The sequence below is a fragment of the Gavialis gangeticus genome, unplaced genomic scaffold (genome assembly GCF_001723915.1).
Source record: "Gavialis gangeticus isolate Ggan-Ray unplaced genomic scaffold, GavGan_comp1, whole genome shotgun sequence".
Taxonomy (NCBI): domain Eukaryota; kingdom Metazoa; phylum Chordata; order Crocodylia; family Gavialidae; genus Gavialis; species Gavialis gangeticus.
In genome coordinates this window covers 50,331,011-50,351,623 of record NW_017729031.1, presented here as the reverse complement: position 1 = coordinate 50,351,623, position 20,613 = coordinate 50,331,011, and the positions used below count along the sequence as shown (strand labels likewise).

At 40.3% G+C, this 20,613-nt stretch overlaps 1 protein-coding gene across 1 annotated transcript in view; it reads right to left on the bottom strand.

Moving 5' to 3' along the window:
• XIRP2 (xin actin binding repeat containing 2) overlaps window positions 1-20,613 on the bottom strand; it is a 303,369-nt gene that overhangs the window by 41,198 nt on the left and 241,558 nt on the right. Inside the window, exons 5-6 of the mRNA XM_019522841.1 lie at window positions 14,061-14,224; window positions 5,949-6,080 (exon numbers count right to left, since the gene is read on the bottom strand). Of these exons, the coding sequence (XP_019378386.1) occupies window positions 5,949-6,080; window positions 14,061-14,224 (296 nt within the window). The remainder of the gene's footprint in view (window positions 1-5,948; window positions 6,081-14,060; window positions 14,225-20,613) is intronic.

The window sequence follows — 20,613 nt, the reverse complement described above, 5'->3', positions numbered from 1 at the left end:
AATATATTCCAAGAACTTGTTGGATGTCCTATGCTACTGCTTTTCTAATAGATCTCCGAGTATTTACATTTCACTACTACCAGCTCAAACAAAACAAAAAAGAGGAAAAAAAAGAACCCACCTCATCAATCACCTCCTCCTTCTGGCTTTGTGATCTGTAACAGACCCTTTCCATGATTTTTCATCTTTTCTTTTCCTTACTTATCTTCACTTACAGACATTCAGCAAGTCTGCGTCTCATTTTTTCTTCTTTGACTTTGCAGCAAGGTATGAATTCTGGATATACAAAGCAATATCTCCTCTCTTCATTGCATGTCCTTCCTGAAAAAGCTCTATCCTGCTATACCAGTATTTCAGTCTTCCAACTTAACTTACCAAGTCTATGTGCAACTAATTATGTCATAGTTTTGGTTGTATACTAAGACTTCTACTTTTTCTTGTGTATTGTCTCTGAATTTGTCTACAGATGTCTCAGCTGTTTAGAGGTTGGCCCATTATTCACCTCTTCATCTCTCCCATGACCCTATTTCAGCCCACTGATTGATACAAAGGGCTGAATGATGCAACGATGAATGGTGTGATTTTTTGAAAAATATGTGCAAGTAATTTTGGTTCTTGAAGTCTCACTGAGAGTCAGTAAAACTTAGGCTTCCCAGTTAGAAGTTTTGAAAATGTTATCCCCCATCTAAAGATGACATTACATGACTATTACTACTATCCTCCATAGGATCCATGCCCCATTCAGTGCACAGGATGGGAAGTGCTCAGGGAATAAGAGAGATATCCTATATTTGAATCCTCTTCATTCACTGAGTGATCGCTGATCTATTTACCCCACACAAAGAATATAAAATTGGCAATGGATACTGAATTATTTTATAATAGCGTTCTTTCTACAGGGTCATTATTGTTATAACATATGAGCACCTCACAACTTTTAACTTCATTGTAGGTAACAGAGATTATTCTTCCGGTTTTATAGAAAGTGGGGGCAAGTAGGGAGAAACTGAGAGACACTTTCTTAAGGTCAGAGAGTCAGCTTTAGAATTCAGAACCACTAACTCCCAACCACATATTCACATGACAATAGCCTCATGTTAGAGGTGCTAATCTTCTAGATTAGCCATTGACTTCAGTGAGGTTTTGAGTCATCAGCATATCCAGACCCATGACTTTGAAAATGGGAATCCAGAAAATGTGGGAAACACAGCTGAAAAGCAAGGATATAATTACATTTTCCTTGGTCTTGCTCATCTTACCACAAAGCCATCCCTTCTTTCCCCACAGTCCTCTGTTTTCCTCTGTATACTGTCCTACTTCTTAATCAAGGAGGGTAAGGATCCTACAAACAGCCTACACAGCCATGACAGATTCCCTGAGAAACATCCATCCCATCTACTAATGGGAGCAGAAGTCTGATAAGAGTATATCTTTGTTAAATAAAGGGCTGTATCGTAATCTATATAACAACATACAAACTAAGGTCACACAAGTTACAAACAGACACCTCATGTGTGGTAGGTCCTGACTGTCTCAGGGTTTGGCTCAGATCAAAATAGGAGTGGTACACCTGTTTACCAACCTGCATTGTTTCTCCTGCCTGTAAGTGGTTAGGGAGAGCACAGAGCCTGGCAGGCTTGTCCCTAGAGTGAACTGCAGTTAAGCTAAATGAGCCACAAATAACATACAGAAAATATCCTGGGAAAAACCACTAGTGCCTTTTAATGGCATATTTCACAGGAATGTGAAGTAGGACAATGAGTGTAAATGGTCCTTAGGGTATGACAGTCTGTAGGAAAGAGTGACTGAGAAAGCTTGGAGGAGATAGTTAGCTCAGTCAGTCTGAAGTCAAGCAGAAGGCAGGGTAGATGTGCACCTTATAAACTAACTCATGGGCTTGTCAACCGGGTGAATGTGGTACTTGAGAAGGCCCTAGGGGATATGTGCATGTGGGCAGGGACAGAGTGCCAACACACACCATCCTGCGCTGCTGTGCAGGTGTCACCTGCCTGGCCAGATGTGGTGGACGGGGGAAGCTCGCACACATTGGCTGCCACTGCTCTGCGTTCGGCCATGCCCTGCCCTTGCTCCACGTCTGGCCGCTGGGGGTAAACTGCTCCATGTCCGGCCGCTAGGGGTACACTGATCCAAAAAGGTTGAAACCTCCTGGACTAACTAAATCAAAGGTGTATAGCATTAGTTTTTGTGAGCTCAAGCTCTTTACATCAGAAGCTGATGAAGTGAGCTTAGGCTTATGAAACCTCATGCAATACATATCTTTGATTTAGTTAGTTTATAAAAGGGGTGGCCAATCTGCAGCATGTGTACCACAAACCTCTGTGTGTGGCATGTGGCAGATTTGGTGAGGGGACAGGCAGCACAATGGCAGATAGGGCAGGGGGCAGAAAGCAGAGTGGCAGATCAGACAGGGTAAGAGATCAGAGTGGTATTCAGGAAGGGTGCACAGCTAAATAAACTTTTCTGCCAGCTAATTTGTGGCACTTCTTCCAAAAAGGTTGGCCCCCACTGGTCTATAAGGCGCACATCTACCCTTGCCTTCTAAGGAAGCCTGGACTGACTTTCTTCTAAGGGAGGTATGGGGGCTTCTTCCCTATGCAAAGAGCAACTACTGGAAGAGAATAGTGTGGGTCTCTCCTTGTTTCCCCCAGTTAGAAGAGGTGGCTAATTCCAAGGTTCTCAGTAGAGTGTGGGATGCTGTTACTTCTTTGATATTGTGGGCCCAACTACTATATTTTCTTCCATACAGTACATCCCCAAATAAAACACTGTGTGTATGGAAGGTGGAATATAGAAAAAAAGATTTTTCTAGAGCCATGGCCAACTGTGTGACATACAGTAAGTCCTCCTGGAAAGTGTCTAGCAAGTGTGGCATCAGGATTTTCCTGGTGTGGCCACACTTCCAGGAAGACTTATTCTATATCACACAAGGCTAGGACCCAAAACCTTGCAAGGGCAGTCATGAGGCTATTAGTTCTTTACTGTAAGTAATTATTTATATGAGATCCTGGAAATAAAATGTTGCTTCTACATCAAGACGCCACCAACAGCTCGACTGCTGTTTCAGACACAAGCTATAGTGCTTGGCCAATAGCTATGACTATGAGAGGGTTAATACAAGAATCTGCCCCTTCAGTTTGCTGAACAGATACAAGCAGCCACCATTCTGGCAGCTGCACAGCATACACAGTGTCTCCACAGACTTGCTTCTTTCACAGTAAAAAAAGTCAGCTTTCCCTCTTAAAACACTTACTCCAATTTATGGGGCAGGGCAAGATGATTTTGGGGGGAAAGGTCCACATTATATGTTAGAAAATATGTCATTTAGAACCTTAATATTTGGTTATTATTCAGCCAAAAGATACCCTAGGTACACTAGCAGGATAAGGGAAATGGTAGGATTTTAAAGTAACTAACTCAGCCAAGCCCAAAGGGAATTTCATTGGGCAAAGACAAGGCTTTTCTCTGGCTCCAGGGATTTCTCTTTTCTGACTTGAGAAGGTCTGCTGCAAGCATTAAAAGTATCAGGGCATCTCAAATGGAAAAAAGTCACAAGAATCTTTTTGTAATGGAAAAATGTTAAGCAGACTCAATATAGAAAACACTACTAGCTCCCCTTTTATGTACATGGATTAGATGCCTTCCTAAATGTTAAAACATGTATTTCTGCAGTTTTCTATCTCTTTGCTTTTCAACAGGAGTTTTGAAATTGGAATTTTAAGGTTGAGCGTTAGCTTAATTATTGGTCTTTGAATGAAATCTATACATTCAAAAGTACCATTTTTCAAAATTTGTTGAGACAGTCTGGTCTTAAAATGATTAGCTAACTGCCCAGAAAACATCCATTTAAGGATAATAGATCTGAAAGCTAATTATCATTATAATGCTTTCTAATTGTATTTAATTGTTATCAGAAAGCTAATTGAAATGTCCTTGATTTTCATTCTGGTTAAACCTGACTGGACAATATTAGTTGTTATAGGGCCAGTGTGTCAGTTGGTGTAAATCAGAATAGTTCAATTGACTGGAAATTAGGTCATTTACATCTGCTGAAAATCTACTTCTGCATGTCATTAAAGGTTAACATAGGATCTGACTTGCTTCATTACACCTATTTTATACCAGCATAACACTATGGAAATTAATTATACATAACTCATGTGACAGAGTATGGAATCAGGTCCATACTTCTTACCACTGATATCACAAAACAGATGCGTGTCAATTCTGCATCCCTGAGATTATTCACATGGCTATGTCTTACAGGAGTGGGCACTTACTAATGAATTAGTTTATAAATTTTCAAATTTTGTCATTCCATTTAGACATTAAAAAGAATTGTGCTTTTCACAGACAGCGTGGGAATCAGACTTAATTATTTTAAGAACAGAAATCACTAATTTCAAAAGAGTCAGACCTCAGACCATGAGAATATGTTATTGAGATCATGAGTGTGTACGCATGTGTGATGGGAATATAAGAATAAATTCTGTTAAAAGCATGATGGGATCTGATACATGATCCCAACAATCATGTCTCCTACTATGTCACACATGCATGCCAGGAGGTGTGACCATGGAATTGGGGATCAGATCTCGATCGCACTCTATTGCCAATTTCATCATTCTGGGCTCCCCCTGCACCAGCAAGTAGTTATCCGGGGCCTGGTACTCCTGTGGCGTGGACCACCAGTCCAACCTTGGGATTGCACGGGAGTCTTGACAGACTCTATGGTGCTCTGAAGGCTGGGAGTGGCCACATGTTTAATTTAAGGCGCAGTGGGAACCACCACAACATTATTACTCACATTTTGTGTAATAAGTTTGTGGCTCGTTCCCTGTTTTATAACACTGTTATTTGCTTGAAAGTGTGACCAAGTTACTATTTAAGATGGGGTGAGCAAAATGATGAGTTTGGCTGGTGGCCGGATTTTATTTCCCAGCAGCCCCTGCCCGTGTTGCCATGATAATGCAGGGCCAGGGTTTCCGTGGAGACCACCCCCAGCAGAGCTGGCAGGGTGGGCAGCAGGGCAGGGAGTTGCTCCAGGGCTGGGATCTTGCGGTGGTGACAGTATAGTCTGGAGCCAGGGCAGAGCTGTGATCCTCTGCCCGCACACCAATGTAAGATTGACACTGATTTAACAAAGAATGCAACTAGTTCACACTTCAGCTGTATCTTGTTCCTTGAGCTTTTACTTTTAAAATTGAAAATCTCTCCAACTCAAAATACGAGAGAAAATGCAGCTTTTTACCACACCATTACTGTTTTTCAGTGTTCAAACTGTAGACAGTGCAACGAGTTTTAGACTTGAATTTATACAAGTCTTCATAGTTTCATTATCTCTAGCAACAAATTTTCATGCTATGTGAAAACGAAGTAACAAAATCCAAAAATCCTATATCTAAAACAACATTTGAAATCTGTATTATGTGGTTTTTATCTGGAATCTGGCTCTTCCATGAACTTTTTGATCTGTTTTGAGAAGCTGATTAAATTTAACACAAAGGAAACAGTCAGCTCCTTTCCAGTGAGAATAGCTTAACACTGTTACAAGTAAAATATATGCAAAATATTTGCAGATACTTATAAAGCATTAAAACCCTAAAGACTAGCTTCACTAGAAAATACTCTTGCAATGTTTATTTTTTACCATACATCAGCTGTAAACTTAGATACTTTCTGCACCGAGTTTATCTATCTAAAGGATATATGATTACAGTGGCATATGTCAAAGATATGTTACAAATTATGCACATTACAGTGCACTTTATTAGAGTGATCATGAAGCCTATTATCATGGCATGTAGCAATATTTCTTCTAAATCATCAAGTAGAACATATCTCTTTATTAATATATCATTAATTTATTAGTATCATTATACATTGTTATTAAATTAATTGATTATGTTTTAATATAATGGTATCATTACCTGTACGGATTTGTGTTGGTACTGGTATTGAGCAAAGGTATTTTTTGAAGAGGCAATGTCAGCTTTTTCAAATTGTTTCTTCACTCTTGCCAAACCACCAGGTACTGTACAAGCTTCTGATTCTCCTGTAGCCTAGCATGATTAATAAAATAAAGGTAGCTGTTTATCTTATACAGTAAGGCAAGATGATCATAAAAAATATTCTTTCATTAGGTGAGAGCAGTTATTTTAAATTTGCTACTTTTAAATGGAAATCCTGGAGAGTATGGTTACTTATGTAGCCACCTACAATTGGTATATTCATTGTAGATGACTACACTTTCAATTGAGATATTCTTTCCTATATCATTGTATATTATATTTTATATATAACCAGTCAAAGCAAAGCTTGAAATACTTTTTTTTGCATCTCTGTGGGTGCATCTGCGTGTGTGCTTTACTGCAGATTAGCTCCACAGTACAGCATCACTGTCTACACATGTGCCAGTATTAGGGCACAATAAATTAATTAACTGCTGTAAGATAGCACTGTCGGAAACAGTGCTATCTTACGGTGAAGTCATTTACTGCTCAGAAATGCATGTGTGGACCGTGACCAAGACTGCAGCAGTTTGAGCTGGGTTGGTACAGCCCCAGACTGGTAGCAGGCTCAGGGTGGGGGGCGGCCACACGGCTCCACAGTTTTGGTACTCTTGTTCCCCAGCCAGCCCCTCCACTGCCTGATGCTGTCACCTGGAGTCCAGGGCTGATTCCTGGAGCCTGTTGCCAGCTCGGGGCTTCTCTAGACCAGCTCAGGCTGCTGCAATCCTGGGTGCACATGCAAACACTGTGTCCGGAATAGCCAACACTAGCACAACCTGTGCCAGAGTTTATCATGTCATCTTAAAGGCATGTATAGATGGATCCAGTAAGATAAATTTTGTTGAGACTTCTCAGTATTGTTACAATTTCTTCAATTTCATTAATTGTTCTATACCTCTAGCCAGCAGGCAACCCCTGCATTGAAGCACCCTTGTGCCCCAGCCAGTCGGGGCAGCATCTACCTATCTATCTATTTTACCCTGCAGCAGAATAGCAGTGCTGTAGCAAGGAAGTCTGGCACCTGGGAAAAGCCTGCAGCAGCAGCCCGCCCTCACCCCATGCACAGATCCGGGGGACACAAACCCCTCTATGCTTGCCCAGGAGTGCACGCAGTGGCAGAAGCCACCCTTCCCTGATCCGGCTCTGTTACACACCCCACCCCAGCTGGGCAGTGCCTGTTGGTGCCCCTTTGTTTTGGTGCCCAGGGCAGTCACCTCACTCACCCCCCACCCCTTGCTACAGCACTGCAGAATAGTACTTGGATTTACAAGTACTACCCTGCTGCAGAGTAAATTAGTTGCAACAACAATCAACATATAGATAAAAACAATTGAGACACAGCACTTTAAACCTAGGGCACCTGGACCTTTAGGTATGGCTGAAGAATATGTATCCCAGCTTTCTCAGGAAGGGTTTTGGAAGTGGCAGTAAGCTGTCTTTACACTGCTCTGGCCCATGATTTTCTGGTTATCAGTCAAGGCAATGCTTCAACTAGTAGCTGGACATTGCCATTCTCGGGGCCAGCTGAGAGATGGGAGTATGGCAATCTTTCTGTAGTTTTGCTCATTTTGTGCTTCAGGTGCTAGCCTGTGTCGAGACCTGAATTTGATCTCTTGCTCAGTCAATGATTTCTTCTCTAGGTGGGGCAAATCATTCAGGGATGGTTTACACCAGGGGTGGCCAACCTGCAGTACTCATGTCACAAGTGGTATGGAAAGTGTCTGTGTGTGGCACATAGAAGATCAGGGAGTGGATAAACAGCACAGTGGCAGATCGGGAAGGAAGCAGAAAGCAAAGCAGCAGATCAGGCAGGAGAAGGGGATCAGCGTGGCACTTGGGAAGGATGAGTGGCTAATTTGTGAGACACTTGTCAAAAAGGTTAGCCACTTCTGGTTTGTATTAGGAAGAGGTTATTTTTTTACCGTGTTATAACTGGTTGAGTAAATCCTGGGTATAAAAACAGGATACATGAATTAAAGATTGTGAACTGCTCAGACATCATGGTAATGGAGGAGGCATAAAAGGGATAAAGGCATGCAAAATGACAGCAGGATCTCAGCATCTTATCAACACTTTGCTTTCATTTTTATATTATCATATTCCTGTTTAATTTTGTATTTTTGTTGTTGTCATTGCTTGCACACAATGCAAGACATTTCTAATCACATCTTTCATTCAATTTTAAATAAACCTTTTATATCTTATCATGATTATTGCTTTAATAATAAAGCTGTTATCTATGTAGATACACTCTGTTGCTCCTACTGATAGAATATTATCAGTTTTTATGAAAATCATGCATTAGTTTATCTTAATTCTATAAAAAAAGAACACAGAACAAGTAGGAGACAGTTTCTCAGATTAATATATAAGCTAATGTTGTATTCAAAGAACTTGTTGCTTAAAAAGCAGTAAATACTGTGTTTTTGTGCTCACGGGTAATTTGACATTTGTTTGTTCAATTTACCAATTCTTATTGCAGTGAAGTAGGCTTTGTTTGTTATATGTTGATCCAAAATATTTTTCTCTAAAATATCCAGAAAATAATAGCTATGTATCACTTTTTTAACTGACTCCTGTATACTGAATTTTGTAAAAGTTCCCCCTTCAAAGCTAGACTCAGAACTACTGTAGCAACTTCAGTATAATAGTTACACCTATTTCTGCTGTGTTTTTGTTTTGGGAACTCTGAAAGTATAACAGTAAGTTCATTCATTCAAAGTTTGCAAGTTTTGGAGATAACTGTTTTACACTGTCTGTAGATTTGAGTGTTGTGATATCACAGCTCAGCAGAGTAGAGGACAAACAACCTATTTATGAGTATGACTAGATTAGAGTTTGTGGCACCCCTGCAATATGACTTGACTTCCAATTTACTCCAATTAACAAACACTATTTTCAGTGCTAACCTGACACACCATAAACAGTTGTTATAGGTCTCTATGAGCTTAGAATAAACCACCAGCATACGTGTCACATTAGTTTTTTTTAATATTGTCATACTTTTGGGGCCCTTTTGGTTTGGCAGTAAGACCTTTCTAAGCTTCTCAGTTAGCCAGAGGGAAACAGGAAAAGTGTAAGTAACTTTCCCTTTTCATGTGTTTTTGGTAGGAAGGAATAATTTAGGAAAAATTGAAAAAACCCTGCCCTGACTGTTAACTTATTCCTTAGCATTTTAAGGATCAAGCAAATAGATACAAACATTTAGCATGTGAAGTTAATGTGTTACAGGTCATATCCAGTAACTAGTATTGTCATCATCTGCCCATGTCCTACTGCAGGGTTTCTGAGGTAATGACAATAGTGAACAAGCCACTGAACCATACTTCATGTACTTGCACCAACCTCACAGTCTCATTGTCTTCCATTTCTTTTTATGCTATTCTTTATTTTACTATATATACAATACATGTGCATGCACTTGTTTTCCTGTTCCCCAGTTCTGGACTCGCTATCCATTCCTTTTCATGTGTTACACTCAGCAGAGAATCCTGGACCATATTGTGGAGCACTTTATTAAGTTAAAAAAAAAGACATATGTAACTCTTTTTTGTTAAAGTAAAATTCCTTCAATTCCTTTTTAAATGGATTGTCCTTCCCTCCATATGGATGAAATGCTGCTGCTGGTGTCAAAAGCAGAAACACACTGGAATTAGTAAGAAGCTACTGTGGCAGGTCACTGTTGGTGCCTGCCACTTTAAGGGCTGAGCCAGCTGGCGCTTGATTGCAGTGGTCATTTTAGATCTCTGGCTGCTTATATAAACAGAATAGTTTGCTGCTGGCAGGCCAGGCAGTAACATCTCCTGGCTGCAAGGCTGAATGCAACACCCTGGAGGTAAGGGCAGGAGCTGTAGGGGATGGTTTGGAGGCATCTGGTCCTGGGCATGACCTAAAACTGCACCCTGCTGGGAGTGGGTAGCCTGGTGGGGCTCCCAGTGGTGCAGGAGCCTCCAGGAAAAAGCAGGCCAGTTACCACCTGAAAGGAGGATCAGGGCACCTTAATAACCCCAGATCCCACAACCAGGTGGGTTACCCCATAGTAGGGCCAAGAAGGCAGACCTAGGTTAGAGAGTGGGCTATAGACTCAGAAGCCTGACTTAGAATACCCTCGACTGGTCAATTCTGGGGCCAGGACCAGAGTGGGCAAAAGGGCCAGGGGCCCACCATGAGGGATGCCCAAAGCTGAGGGCCTGGGGCTTCCAACTGGCCTTGGAGGTAAGGCCAGGCCCTGTGTGGCCAAAGGTCCTTGGGGGGCCACACCCAAGAAGGAGAAGAGTTCAGGGATCTAGGCAGCCCAGAATGAGGGTGGAGTAGGCTGCCTGATTGAAGGGATCCAGTTGGGATCTGGATTGGAGGATTCTGGAGCCCAGTGTGGGGCTGGTGATGCTATATCAACTGTGGATGCCATCTGTGAGGCTTGGGCTGCAGTGTAGGGAAGGAACAGAGCTGAAGATAGTGCCCCCTGGCATCAGCCTCCCACCTAATTAATATCATAATTATATATCATCAAGGCGTGGCAGACAAGAAGGTGGGCGGTTGGCCCAGAAACAGGTGAGTGGGCCATTGGTAGACTAGCCTTGAGGAAGCCTCCCTGTTACACTGCATACATTAGTGGACCCTTATACTTGCCTCCCATGACTGTTCATTTTTTAAAATCACTCTACCTCCTTGAAGTTGCTAGAATACACAGACACACACACTCCATTATCCCTAAGTCAAGGGTGCTGCTGAAATTATTTGCAATGTTCAAGCCTGTCATTGCACTGTCCAGTTCACAAGATCCTACCATAATTATCGTGTTTTGCAAAATGTTTTGTAAAAATTACTGATCAGGTACAAAATGTCAGGTACAAAATGTTGGTATAGTATACCAGCAGCTAATTTCTCTTTTAGTAATGGTTGTTAGTGATATTTAAAATTTACTGTTATATTTTCAAATAGGCATGAATTTCTATTGGGCAAATACTATATGTATAATTCCTGGTAACAATATTAAATATTTTTACAAGTATGTTGGTAGCAAAAGGAGGATCAAGGAAAGTGTAGGTCCCTTACTGAATTGGAGGAAAACTTTGTGACAAAGGATGCAGGAAAGAATGAAGTGCTCAGTGCCGCCTTTGCCTCAGTCTTCACAGGCAAGGTCAGCTCCCAGACTATGGCACTGGGCAGCACAGTTTGAGAAGGAGGTGCGCAACCCTCAGTGGTGAAAGAACAGGTTAGAGAGTAGAAGATTTGGATGTGTAGAAGTCCATGGGGCTCAATGGGATGCACCTGAGGGTGCTGAGGGAGTTGGCTGATGTAACTGCAGAGCCATTGGCCATCTTTAAAAACTCATGGAGATCGGGAGAGGTCCTGGATGTTTGGAAAAGGGCAAACATAGTGCCCATATTTAAGAAAGGGAAGAAGAAGGATCCAGGGAACTACAGACCAGTCAGCCTCACCTCACAAAGCAGAAAAATCATGAAGCAAATCCTCAAGGAATCCATTTCTGAGCACTTGCAGGAGGAGAAGGGTATTGAGAACAGTCAGCATAGGTTCACCACAGGAAAGTCATGCCTGACCAGCCTGGTTGCCTTCTATGATGAGGTGACTGGCTCTGTGGATGTGGGGAGACTGGTGGATGTGGTGTACCTAGATTTTTAGCAAGGCTTTTGATATGGTCTCCCACAGCATTATTGTAGGCAAGCTAAGGAAATATGGGCTGAATGAATAGCCTGTAAGGTGGAAAGAAAACTGGCTGAAGCATCGGGTTCAGAGAGTAGTAACCAATGGCTCGATGTCTAGTTGGCAGCCAGTATCAAGTGGAGCGCTCCAGGGGTTGGTCCTGGGACTGGTCTTGTTCAATGTCTTCATCAATGACCTGGAAGATGGCATAGAGTGCACCCTCAGCAAGTTTGCAGATGACACTAAGCTGGAGGGAGTAGTAGATATGCTGGAGGGTAGGGCTAGGATTCAGAGTGACCTAGACCAGTGGTTCAAAACCTCTTATGGACCAGGACCTATTTGTAAACATTAATGACCAGTCCCAACTCAGTGTGCCTCACCCCTGACCTGCTGCCCCCTGCCCCAAGGCCCCCAGTGTGTAGGGCTAGGAGTGGGTATTTGGGGTCAGGAGGGGGTGTGTGTGTGTAGGGCATCAGGGGCCCCAAGCAGACCCCTGCAACTGGAACTCTGCCAGCCTGCCAGGGAAAAGCTGTGGCTTCCCATGTTTTTCTCCTTTAAAGGAGAATCCATTTTAGAGGTCTGTTGATCCATTTTTTAAGTTTGTTTATGAACCTTTCATATATTCTTATGACCCACTTTTGGGTTGCAACCCACTTTTGGGTTGCGACCCACAGGTTGAGAAAAGTGGACCTAGACAAATTGGAGGATTGGGCCAAAAGGAATCTCATGGGGTTCAATAAGGAGAAGTGCAAAGTCCTGCACTTAGGACGGAACAATCCCCTTGCACCAGTACAGGCTGGGGGTTAACTGGCTGGGCAGAAGCTCTGCAGAAAAGGACTTGGGGGTTACAGTGGACAATAACTGAATATGAGCCAACAGTGTGCCCTTGTTGCCAAGAAGGTTAATGACATACTAGGCTGCATTGGTAAGTGTGTTCCTGGTAGGTCAAGTGAAGTGATTATTCCCTGCTATTCAGCACTGGTGAGGACACATCTGGAGTACTGTGTTCAGTTTTGCCCCCCCCACCACCACTACAGAAGAGATGTGGAAAAATTGGAGAGTCTAACGGAGGGCAACAAAAATGGTGAGGAGGCTGGGGGACATGACTTCTTAGGGAACCGGGCTCATTTAGTCTAGAAAAGAGGAGACTGAGAGGGGACTTAATAGCAGCCTTCAACTACCTGATGGGGGGTTTGAAAGAGGATATAGCTGGACTGTTTTCAGTGGTGACAGATGACAGAACAAGGAGCAACGGCCTCAAGTTGCAGCAAGGGAGATTTAGGTTAGATCAGGGGCAGGCAATTATTTCAGGTGGAGGGCCACTTACTGAGTTTTGAGAAGCCATTGAGGGCTGCATGATAGGCAGCCAGGGAAAGGCAGATATTAATTTTCTAATTTTTTTTAGGGGCCCTGAGGGCTGGATAGAATGGCCTGGAAGGCTGCATTTGGCCTGTGGGCCACATTTTGCCCACCCCTGAGTTAGATAGTAGGAAAAATTTTCTCACTAGGAGGGTAGTAAAACACTGGAACAGGTTACCCAGAGAGGCAGTAGAAGCTCCATCCTTGGGGGTTTTCAAAACCTGGCTAGATAAAGCTTTGGCTGAGATGATCAAGTTGGGGATGTTCCTATTTTGAGCCAGGAGTTGGACTAGATGACTTGTGAGGTCCCTTCCACCCCTAACTTTCTATGATTCTATAATTTCTGTAAAGTAATAAAGCTATTGATTAGATATGCACACATAATAAAACAGAATTAAAGTTGTCAGGGTGTTTTTACTTCTGTATAATACCAGACTGCTTGTGCTGATAAACTGACTATAAAACTATATAATTTATTTTTCCAGCATATGAGAGTGCTAGTGTTGTTTATATCACAGTAATTCCAAATTCCTTAACTTGAGCATCTAGCAAGGACTGAAATAAATACAATATTCTTCTCAACAGAATTTTATTATTTGCTGGCTATAAAAATTGGTAAAGAAACCTGTACTTTTAAAATAATAATTGGTTTATCAGAATGGCTATATTGCCAATCTCTCTCATTTCTATGTTGGGTAAGCTACTTCTAATAGATTTAGTGAACGCAAGAGTAGAAAGAAAGAAACATTTGCTGACAATTAAGTAAAATGAGCCTTCCAAAGACCAGTAATATGGTATGGAAACTCTCATTAGTAGGATCCTGAATAAAATTGGAAAATTGGCTATGTAGGCATTGGTAATTCAAGTTTTTAGTTCTATTCTACATCACAAAAGCATGGACAAGTCAGTGGGGTCTGTATGAGTAAGTAAGCAAAATAAGACACCATGGAACGAGAAATGGCAAACTATGAAGATAACTATGATGCTAAATAAAAGGTAATATCTTACATTAATAGCAGAGCTGCTGGTCTCTACCTTGGACACAGCTGCTTGATACAAAGCCATTCTTTCCTTCAGTGGGACAGTGTCCTGGAAATCCAATGGTTCAGTACCACTCTGGTTACTATCTTCTTCTGGAAATCCACTTACTGGCTTGTGGTAACCAATGATACCTAAAATCAAACATAATGTTTTATGAGTTAAGGTTTATTTCTTAAAATGAAACAGATGCATTTTTGAAACATGGATGGAAAGACACATTAAATGACTAGATAGAATGCAGGAGTTAACAGTTACCCAGTTTTTATAGGGAACTCCATATTTGTTTTATCTTACAATGTATGAAATGCAGAAAATAATGAAGTTAAACTTTATATCATGCCCAAAGTGCCTAGCCTTTTTCACAATGAAGTCAATAGGAGTCTCAATGAAAACAGGATCTGATCCAAAGAAACACTGATAATTACTGAAACAAGCATATTTCAATTTTTTTTAAAACAAATAGTTTTCAGGAAGAAGCACTGTACATTTGCCTTGCAATTAAAGAAAATAAATATAGCCATCAGGCAGCTTGCATATATATACTATAAGCAAAATTGCTTTAAATTCTCTACACAACAAATTATACAGGGCACATTTTATGTAATCAATGTAGTACAAGGGAAAGACAAAATTTAAAAGCAGAATTGGCTGTCTCCATTTTATTCATTTATTGAAATTATTTTTCTTGTGCTAGAATGCTAAAACCTTATTGATAATTCATTCTTTTGACCTCACTTATAATAGATGGAAAGCCAAGCTAGTATTTAGAAGTTAAGCACCCCAGAGGCTTTGTTTAAACTCTATTCCTGCAAAGCTTATTATAAAATGCAATGTATATATTCCCGTTTTTTCGATTTTTTTTTTTTTACCCTGCAAGCTAAGTCAGCAGGAAGGAGGGAAAGTTGTATCTCAAAGAGCCACAGTTACTGTAGGAAAAATTCACACAGTGCTTCTCAACTCTTTAAATGCAAGATACCCCTTGATAAGTACCCCTCAGAAAATGCCAGCTCTTAGTTTTCACTCATTTTTGAGTGCAGAACAATAATAGAGCAATTCTTCTGTTGCATGAAACTTAGACCACAACAGGTCAGAATGGAATTGACACTATGGATTCCTATTTGAAATCTCTGGATTTATCTTGTGAATTGTGTTTGCACACCTAACAGTGCTAACACTGTGTTGTATTTCACAGAACCCTTGGGAGGATCTCAAGGCACCCTAGGCCTTGAATTAAGAGTTCTTTCTCCTTCAGGTATGTCAGTGTGGATATTACTAGGGCTGACAGGCAAGCAGTATCCTCTTGGATGATGGGAGTGAGGAGTTTCAGCTCTGTTACAATCCAATTCATTTACTACTGTCCTGATATTTTCCATACAACTTGGCTGGCAAGTTTTAGAGATTCTGCTGGTTACCTATGGACCAGGAAGATACTGATCTTGCTACTGACATAAGCAGAGTTTTTCAAAGAGATTGCCATAGGAGAGAGAGTGAAGATGATTAGTAGAATTCAATCCAGACAGGCTGCATAAGTTCACAGTGGTCAAGTATGTAGTAAACCAAAGGTAGTCTTGAGGACTTTGGAAAGTTTCAAGAAGTTTAACCTGAGCTAAGACTGGCAGATCTGAAACTCACCATGTTCTGACTGCCACATGTAGTAAAAAGGAACTGATGAAGAAAGTCAGTCCTTGCTTCTGCCCTTCTATCAAAGCATGAGGAAGCACAAACCATACCATATGACCTTGGCAGAATCTGCAAGAGTTCTGCTACAGCTCAAAGAATTGTAATTTGGATGTATGTTGCAAGTACATTGGATGTAGAACTCTGAAAAGAATATGGGGTTTATCTCACTTTATCCTTTACATATGGAATGAAGTATTTTGCAGTTGGTGAAAGGTATGATGACATACTAGAAATATAGTACTGATCTTTTTCTCTCTTAGGTTTGTTCAGAGTGAAATACCTCCCTTTTTCTGTAGTCATCTAAGTTCCTCTGAGGATGGTAGAATCCTAAGGGCAGTCCTACTGTCCTCAAATTATAGCTGATACAGATAGCTATGTAGTAGGAGTTCAATGCACACTGTCTGTTAATAGGGTATTTATTCCATGCTGGGCATATCTACATGAGATGCTTACTGCACAGTAGTCTAAAAACACTGCACAGTAGCATGCCAGTAAAAAAACCTGTGCTAATAAGCTGCTGTATGTTACTAGGCTACTGCGCAGTAACTGTCATAAAAAACTGTGCCCATGCTACTGCACAGTAAATGTAGTTACTGCACATTCAGCTAGTACTTCATTAAGGAAGTACTAAACTAAATGTGCACTAACTACAGCACATTAATGAACATGTAGATGTGCCCACTGAGTCTGAAAAGGGCAGGAGGAAGTCTTGAGAGGCAACTAGATGAAAATCTCATTGAGACTTTCTTGATCGCAGAGAAGTTATATTAGGCCGTTATGTTCAGCCACCAGCTATATCACATTTCCCCAGAACAAAGGCAGTACATCTGTATTTAACATTTTTTTATTTGGATTTTTCATTGGACTCACTGGGCCCTACAGGCTAGATCTAGATAACAGGGCTGTGAGCAGTGGCAGCATTAATTCCCACAGCTGCTGGAGCTGCAGTTTCAGGATGGTGCCAGAACCTAGGGAATTAATGTCATTGACCCTGCCCACCCCCCACTTTTCCCTTGCCATCAATTTTAGTTGCCTGGGGTGACTAAGAACCTCAGTTTTGGCAGCAGATAAGGGACGGGAGAGATAAGCAGTGTTAGCTCCCTGGGTGGTGGAGCAGCACCAAAACAGCAAGGTTTAATACCACCATCACAAGGACTCTGGCAGTTGACAAGATATGTGAACTGAAGCACCACAAGTTGGATGACTAACTTTTGTGTGCCAGCTCCAGCCCATAGGCTACATGTTTGCCACTGCCAATTTAAAGAATGTCTTTGTTAACGTGTCTTACTTGTGGGATATTGACCTGTATCTGATGTGGTGGCCGTTGCTACCTTTTTGTATATTCAATATATTAGTAATTTAACTGGTTGACATATGGAGACAAATGTTTGGCAGTTTCTCTTCAACTTTATCAGGTACATACCATGGCTTTAGTATCTGACAGATTCCCACTGCCAACTAATGCATATTGCCTGGGAAGATCCCATATTAAAATCTAAATTCCAGCATGTTGATTAAACTGCTTGAGATCACATAGTGCTTTGTTGCCATTTGTGGCTGCGACCCTAGTATAACCTAATATTTGTGAAATAAGAGTAATGTTTATTTCCTTTCCCAGGCACTTTTAAAGAAATATTATACTTCTCACTGCAAAACAATTGCATTCTTAGTCTGGAGATTGTCCAGTCACACTGGAAAATGAAATGTAGAGAACAACATATTACATTCAAGAGCAAGATCTAGTGCATCTATATTTTTATTAGTTTTAATTCCACATTTTCCATTATAAATAAAACTGCTTTTTGAGAGTCTCTACACATTAACAATGAGTCATTTTATTAATAAATTAGCTTGTTAACATGCCAGGGGAAAATGGCCTTTATGCTAACCAGCACAATAAAATCCAGATATTTCAATTAGTTTGAAAATTATACTTTAAAAAACTTTACATTAGCCTTTGGAAATTTCTTGATTTTTTTGGGGGGATCTCCAAATCTCATCAGGTTGGATAGGTCAATTTTTACCATTAGTTACATCAGTGGGACTGCATGTGTGACTATTAGGAGAGATTCTGCCCTTGCAAATTTAAGATAATGTTTAAACCAAAATACTTAAAACTAAATAGTCTCTAAGCTTGTGAAAGTTTCCAGACTAAATGTAAGTGAAATTGATGGTTAAATGAGCTTAATGAATCAAATCACTTAAAAAAATCTTTGTAATTTTTGTTTATTTGTTAAAAAAGAAGAAATGTTTGAAACCCAGATGCAGTATTTTGATCTCATTTTGACATAGTGCAACTGTAATATAATAACAGTTCTTTAGCTAGAAAATACAATGTAAATAGGTTGTGCAAAAAAAAAAAAAGTTTTGTTTTTGCCATGCAGCTCAGGTGCTGTATATCAGGTAGAGACAGATAATATGATTAATGGAAGTGAGATTTGCATTCACAATTAATTTTGAAAATATAGCAAAAACAGTAGCATGGAAACTGCAGAAAGGAGGCTACATTAAACATCAAGAGACAGTGTATACACAGAGGACAGGGGACTAGTATGAAACATCTCTGGCCATTTAGTATGCTCAGATCCTTCCCTGCCCATATTTCCATTTTATGACATAATCTGATGTGCTGTTCATTTATGGGATTTATTTCTGTGTGAATGTGATAACAGTTTTGCCCTTTTCTAAATATAACCCATGGAATAATAAAATCAATATGCCAGTCACTCAGATAATTCAGAGGTTAGAACTATGTAGTTGTTATCTTTGCCCCTTTTTCATCTCGCTTATTTCCTGTTAATAGGCACAATCCTAAATTGTTGCAATGGAACACCTACTGTAAAGGAAAATATGTACTTGTTTTTCTACTCTTCAGAAAGATGCAATACTGTTGGGGCAACAGATGTTGAATCTAAAGAAAGAACTTAGCCCTACAAATGTAATCCATCAGTAATTTAGAGAGGGGCAGAAAGTCCTCTTTGTGACAAAAAGTTCTGCTGTAGCTTTTTAGTATGTGCAAGAATGCTGTATATTCCCTTACCTGTTGCAAGAGGAGAGATTGTATATAGAAAAAAAGTGCATATTTGAATATTATATTGTGTATGGTACACAATACAAAACATATCTACTTCTGAGTGAACTCCTTCCCCCCTCCAAAAAAAATCTCCAGCAGAGGGAGTCTTTCCTATAACTATCAGAGCAATACCTTGTTTTTAATAGCCCATAATGTCATTTTGCATTCTGTTGGATCTTTAAGGAGTCCTTTAACTTAATAAGAGTGATCTGCTTTCTTATCCAGTTATTAAGGAGAGAGAGGTACCTCCAAGATATTCTTCTGAGTATCATTTAATATTGGCAGTGGAACATGGTTGAAAAAATATCCCTGAGGTACACAGTTACACAAAGCCCACAGAAGGCAGTGCACCACCTGGAGAATGTTATTTATTTAATTTCTTTATTACTGTATGCTTATTCAAGCCCTATTTTATTTCTCTGCCAGTGTTGTAATAATTTTGTATGTTAGAATGTGTGAGAGGAAGGCAGGGGTAATGCATACAAATATATAATTGATACACAGTACAAAACAAAGATAGCATGCTCAGAGAGCAGAGGAGCTGCTGTAGTACATGAGAAGAAATGCATCTGTAACAGGAATGTCTGAACATTCAGCACAGTAAAAATTTCTAAAAATTAAACAACAAGTATTAAGCTAAAACATTATTTGGTTCAGTGTTACGCTCTGAAGAGTCAGGGTCTGGTGGCTGGCCCCCTATAGGGATGGAACGTGTAACAGGCAGGTCCTTCACTGGAACATTTCTGTTAGTTTTCGTCCAACATTCAGCACTGAGGACTCACGGCAAGGCTCTAGATAAGTGATACTCAACTTTTTGGATCCATGGCCTTGAGGCAGCCCTCCATAATTTTTGTGAATTGAGCAGCATCCAATTTAATAAAATAATATATATTACAGTGATTATTTCCTTGCAGATAGGCCAGGCAATGAGGGTTTGGGATTAGCCAGGCAAGGACAAGCCTGAGTCTGTGCTTATCTGCTCATACCTTGCTTAGCTCCTCACTTCCCTGGGCAGTAGGCACCATTCAAAGGATCTCACCACACCTCAGAGTGCCCTGACACTATGTGAGAATCACTGCTCTAAATAGTGTTAAAGGCCACAGGCTAAATCCTGAAGACTTCACTCGGTATGAATTTAAGCAAAACCTGTGTTGAAGTCAGTGGCAGTTTTGCTGTTATAAGGACTTCAGAATTGGGCCTAATGTTCTTAAGCAAGGCTAATTATTTTATATATATATAGTCTGCCTAAAAAGAAAGCAGATAGGAAATGACTTTGCATCTCCTCTTAGTATCAGATTAAATAAACAAGAAGCATAAAATAAAATATTAATACACATGTAGCATTTTACAATGTCAATGTCCTGTACAAACAGTAATCTAGCTAATAATGTCTAGCTCTAAAATACCATGTTGTGTTAGCTAAAACAACAAATATATTGCTTTCACAATGCAAAACGTTTTATTAGCTGCATGGACTATCACAATCAGTTAACACAGCTGTCTTTAGGGGTGTGCTTGGTAGCCGTGTTGGTCTGAGACAGGAAGACATACAAAAAAGCTAGAACTCCTGGTTCCCATTTGGTCTAATAAAAAGTATCATTTTGGAACCAAGAGTTCTAGTTTTTTGTATCACATCTGTCTTTCAAATTCAGACATTAATAACTGTGTTCATTAATTCTACTGCTTCATCTTTTATCTCATCTTCATATTTTGCATTTCAACTTTACTGGCTGATTTACATTATGAGCAATTTTATGAAAAGAAATT